This window comes from Triticum dicoccoides, chromosome 2A, assembly GCF_002162155.2.
Source record: "Triticum dicoccoides isolate Atlit2015 ecotype Zavitan chromosome 2A, WEW_v2.0, whole genome shotgun sequence".
NCBI lineage: Eukaryota > Viridiplantae > Streptophyta > Magnoliopsida > Poales > Poaceae > Triticum > Triticum dicoccoides.
In genome coordinates this window covers 4,711,792-4,717,392 of record NC_041382.1, presented here as the reverse complement: position 1 = coordinate 4,717,392, position 5,601 = coordinate 4,711,792, and the positions used below count along the sequence as shown (strand labels likewise).

At 50.2% G+C, this 5,601-nt stretch overlaps 1 protein-coding gene across 1 annotated transcript; it reads left to right on the top strand.

Moving 5' to 3' along the window:
- The first annotated feature begins 3,376 nt into the window (after positions 1–3,376).
- On the top strand, positions 3,377–5,202 carry LOC119352685 (probable indole-3-pyruvate monooxygenase YUCCA9). Its single transcript, XM_037619262.1, has one exon. The coding sequence runs from the start codon at positions 3,490–3,492 to the stop codon at positions 4,744–4,746; it is 1,257 nt and encodes a 418-aa protein (XP_037475159.1). The 5' UTR covers positions 3,377–3,489; the 3' UTR covers positions 4,747–5,202.
- The last annotated feature ends 399 nt before the right edge of the window (positions 5,203–5,601 follow it).

Below are 5,601 nucleotides of genomic sequence, written 5' to 3'. Positions count from 1 at the left end.
ACATCGCCCAAAGAATGATGCTCGACGATGTAACATGTTGAAGTGGTTGCACGAGAAGCACCGCAAATGACCAATCTGTCGCCACCACTCCATGCCAGATTCGGTTGTGACGGTACCCAATCCGCCACTGTGGTCCTCGCCGCCGGGCGGCTAGGGACAGGAACGGACGCCCACACCCCGATTCCCACGCCATGACTAGCGAGGAAGACCCTGCCACCAATGTTGTTGTCGTGTGGGCCTCACCGGCTGGCGGTGAGGGCGAGATGAGAAAGGAGGAGTTGGGCCGCTGATGGTTGGGGTTCGCCACCATTGTCACCCCTATAGAGTGATGCGTGGGCCGTTCAAAGTAGTGTCTCTAGCTATAAGCATGAGTCAACTAAGATTTATCGAGTGAGCCGATGGATTGTATTGCAAGAATTAAGCAACAGAAACAGATTTTACACCCAAATAAACAAAATCTACAAGGCAATATAATGTCTAAGCTTGGTCCACTGAGGCCTAAGAATATCTTTGTGAACTAAGTATTAGTAATTCATTAATACCGTAATAGAATTGCCATATGGAACATGACACCAACAATAGATTAGAATAGGCATACATCGTCAAAACATGGCTTAAAGTTTAACATGTCGGCTTATCTCATTGTTAACACATACATGTGTAGTATGTATTTGCAAACTTTCATCACTGTATCATTTTAGTCCGTATTGTACACACACAAAAAGGCAAATGTGTGGATCAATGTAGGAACTTTATTATTATTTTTTAGCAACAAATTTGTCTTTTAGACCTACAAATTAATATATTTTAAGTAATACAACTATGCAAAAAGTCCATTTATGTATCACTTTTTTGGACTTCAATTTCTAAGTACATTTTCCAAAATATCAGGCTCTATGAAGCCCGGAAGTCAGTCAAATTGCTGCTAAAAGCAAGATCTTACCATAAAAACACACACTAAACAATACACTTCCACACGTGAAGAATGTCCATATTCCGATCAAAACACGGACATTTCACACATCTTTTCAAGCAAAACTAAAAATTATATATGTCCATTCAACAAAAGCATACGCGCGCCCCCCGTAAACCGTGCAAACCAAATATGCCCATGCCACCTTTTGAACCAAACCAAAAAAAACTATGCGTAGCTCGAAAAAAGCCTACGCGCATCGTAAACCGTGTAGACCACTTGGCAATAACAACAGATGCCCACGACGAACACAAGGGCCGGCCGTGCGCCAAATTGAGCTTTTGAGCTGTTGCCTTTTCCTAGTTTATTGGAGGATGGAGAAAAGTTACGAGCTGGAGCTAGCTACGCCATAGGGAATTTTTTGGGCGATTGATTAACAAGCTAATGTAACGGCTTAGCTAAGCAAAAAAGCTGGTGTGTGTGTCAGTGAAGTGAGTGAGTGAGGTGGCGAGCTCATCCTCAGAGAGTGAAGATATTAGTGGTTACGTACACGTGGCTAGCCGTAGGGAATAGCGCGCCAAAAGGCACAGGGTCTCACATGCAGCCGGCCTGTGTGTACGTATGCTGGCGCTGCACTGTAAAGCGATTTGCCCACTTGGAAGTTGGTGACTGGCTAATTTGGATGCTGGATCACTTTAACAACATGGCAACAAGTGCTTAGTTTTGTGTACTTATTTGCTAATATTTTGTTTCTTGCGGATTATTTGGTCAACATGGCAAGTTGGCACCACTATTCATGCCAGCCGTTCCTTCCTCCATGATCCGACGGCTGAGGTTCGCTTAGTGTCGCACTAATGCTCATTTCTTTCCTTGACCTCCCATATTTGTGGGGGATCGAAACCCTTGAACCGGCGATGAATTCGCCCACTACTTAGATTCAACCTATCGACTTATATATAGGAGCATTTTTTTTTCAAAGAATGTGTAGTTTCTCTTACATGTTGCACTGGATGCGCATGACACGCTTAATTTCTTGGGTTAATCATACTGTGCTGCATCTTCTGGTCTATATCGATGAGTTTCCGACCACTGCTTCTACAAGCTCCTGGATTTAATTTTGTTTTGCTTTGCTGGGACGGAGGCCTTGAGGTGACAACGTGCTTTGCTCATGGTGCGCCACCTATGGATGCGGAAGGAAGAAGACTTTGTTACCCCCCAACCCCCTAGTTTTTTGTGTGTGTATTTTTCATTTTTATAGGGATGTGTTTGTAAGAGTTTGTTTTCCTTAATATATGGCCATAGGATGTTCCGTAAAAAAAGAATAATATGGACCAATGAGAATGGTTACAAATATCTTAGCATCCATTAGAACTATCGAAATTTCATTGAAATCTTACGCCCTACACACAATTGCGATTTTCTTTTTGGGAAAAGATACCAAGCATCAACACTCAAACACACCGGCTCAAAAAAAGTTGCAATCGTCTTCGAAGATCGGAATCAAGTCACCATGGAGGGATCATGCTTTCTTAGAAAGAGTCCATTCTAGTTTTTTCCATTAAAGTTTCTTGTGACAGATTTTACCCCATTTAGTAGAAATTTCTTCCATTTTACTCAATATAGCCAACTGCTCTCACTTTCAAAGCCTTTTTAAAAATATGTTCTGCGAATTAACCTGTGATTGAATGGTTAGGAGGATAGTGGTATCAGCCCATCAGGGTTCAAGTTCTGGTGCTCGCACTATCCTGGATTTATTCAGGATTTTCGATGATGTGCCCTCAGTGGGAAGAGACGTTCTCGTCGATTACGAGGCGTCTGTGGTGACTTTGTCAATTTCAAGATGATATGCCGTAATTAATGACACAAGACTAGTATACTTAACCCTTGACGTCGTGCATGGTTCCCCTTAATTGACCAGATTAGCCCATGATCGCATGGCGTGCAAGAGCACAGATCTCGATGCAGCAGCGTGCACGCAGACGCCGCAGATAAGCGCGCGGCGGCCGGCATTGGCAGGTCCAACCTTCTTCAACTCCCCCGAGCTGGAAACAAGGGGCCGCCCCCGCCGGGCGCTCATGCCGTGCTGGTGGCCGTGGCCGCCTGCATGTTCTCCACGGGTAATCGCATCCCTGCATGTGTTCTCCTCACTCCTCACCCGCCAGAATCTTGCACGCTGCATGCCATGCACTCCCCTCTCTCCTCTCTCTCTCTAGGAAAAAATATTTCCAAAAATCAAACTCGAATTTCTCTCTCATATTTCTAAACTAAACTAAACTAAACTAAAAAGAAGTTGGCGTTTTTGAAAAATGGCACTTAGATCCTACAAAATCTCCAAATATCATTTGCTCACTCCCTCCATGATGATTCCATCTCCCTCTTGACACCTCCTCTCTCTCTCTCTCTCCCTCCTCCCCTCCCCCCTATATAAGCACCACCACTCCCTCCTCCCAAACCACCAACACACAACACATCAGCCACAACAGCAGCGGCAACAAACACCTTCTTCAACCTCGATCAGCATCCTCACCACCTTCTCTCAACCAGCAGCACCAAAGCAACCCACCAAGCAGCCAGCCATGGTGCTCCTCTCTATGGACAGCCTCTTCTCCCCGCGCTGCGTGTGGGTGAACGGGCCCATCATCATCGGCGCCGGGCCCTCGGGCCTCGCCGTGGGCGCCAGCCTCCGGGAGCAGGGCGTGCCGTACATCATGCTGGAGCGCGAGGACTGCATCGCCTCCCTCTGGCAGAAGCGCACCTACGACCGCCTCAAGCTCCACCTCCCCAAGCAGTTCTGCCAGCTCCCCCGCATGCCCTTCCCCGCCGACTACCCCGAGTACCCCACCCGCCGCCAGTTCATCGACTACCTCGAGTCCTACGCCGCCGCCTTCGACGTCAAGCCCGAGTTCGGCAGCACCGTGCAGTCCGCCCGCTACGACGAGACCTCGGGGCTCTGGCGCGTGCACTCCTCCTCCGCCGCCTCCGGCGAGATGGAGTACATCGGCCGCTGGCTCGTGGTCGCCACCGGCGAGAACGCCGAGAACGTGGTGCCCGACATCCCCGGCCTCGACGGCTTCGCCGGCGAGGTGGCCCATGTCAGCGAGTACAAGTCCGGCGAGAAGTACAAGGGCAAGCGCGTCCTCGTCGTCGGCTGCGGCAACTCCGGCATGGAGGTCTCCCTCGACCTCTGCGACCACGGCGCGCTCCCGTCCATGGTGGTGCGCGACGCCGTGCACGTGCTGCCCCGCGAGGTCATGGGCAAGTCCACCTTCGAGCTCGCCACGCTGCTCATGGCGTGGCTCCCGCTCTGGTTCGTCGACAAGATCATGGTGTTCCTCTCCTGGATCATCCTCGGCAACCTCGCCGGCTTCGGCATCCGCCGCCCGGCCATCGGCCCGCTCACGCTCAAGAACAAGTACGGCAAGACACCGGTGCTCGACACCGGCGCGCTCGCCAAGATCAGGTCCGGCGACATCACCGTCGTGCCCGGAGTGTCCCGGTTCACCAAGAGCAGGGCCGAGCTCACCGACGGCACCGCCCTCGACCTCGACGCCGTGGTGATGGCCACGGGCTACCGCAGCAACGTTCCCCAGTGGCTCCAGGGCACCGACTTCTTCGGCAAGGACGGGTACCCGACCACCGCCTTCCCCAACGGGTGGAAGGGCCAGTCCGGGCTCTACTCCGTGGGCTTCACCCGCCGCGGCCTCTCCGGCGCGTCCGCCGACGCCGTCCGCATCGCCAAGGACCTCGGGCAGGTGTGGCGCGAGGAGACCAAGCCCACCACCAAGCGGGCCGCCGGCGCCTGCCACAGGCGCTGTATCTCCGTCATCTTCTAAACAACCACAACGCCGGCTCCCTCCGGCGACGACGGCGAAGACGACTAACCAAATCCCCTTGATTACTTTGTTGATGATGAAGATGTTGATTTCGTTCGTTGTAAGAGTAAGAGTAAGAGTGAGAGAGTGAGTGAGTGAGTGTGATGTGAAAAAAAAAGATGTTAATTACCTAGGTTATACAGTATGTAAGGGTAGGAGGATATACTACAAGCGGAGCCCTCTTGTCAGTGGGGAAGCGGAGTGAGCCCCTAGGGCCGGGATTTTTATTACTGTAGCTAAGGGGCGCCATGGTCACTGCTGTACAGCTAGCGCGACAGTCATCAGACACTTAGCTTTACCCAGTGATGAAAGATGAGGCTCATTTGACCATGTTGTAAAAACACCTTCTTTTTTTCTTTCAATTTTTACTTTACTGCCTTTTGTGTAACCCTTCCTCAGTGAATATACATGACCAATGTTGTTAGTAATCTGCTCTTCTTGTCTCACAATTTACAGTCTCTTTTTCACCAACAATTATGTTTTTTTCACCAATAATTTGCTGGCAACACCATTTTTACAGCTCCTTCTCATTCTCTCTCCAGATCTCAGTCTCTCCCTCTCTCTAGGGTTACTAGTAGCATTAGCATCTGAGAAACCACTTACTGGGGAAGCAGTAGTGGTGTCCCTTTGAGGGAGCCAAGGAATTCATTGGGGGAAGAGGGAACAGAGGAGGGTGGTGTGGGATGTGGAATCCCCTGGCTCTTGTCCTTTGGCTGTCTGACTGGATCTGGCTTCTGGCCATGGCCATCCCAATTGCTCTGGCTGGCTCCTGGTGCTCTGGGAAGTTAAATCAGAATCAACCAGATCTCACTCACT

Coding starts and splice junctions, on each gene's coding strand:
- LOC119352685 (XM_037619262.1), top strand. CDS start 3,490: ATGGTGCTCCTCTCTATGGACAGCCTCTTCTCCCCGCGCTGCGTGTGG.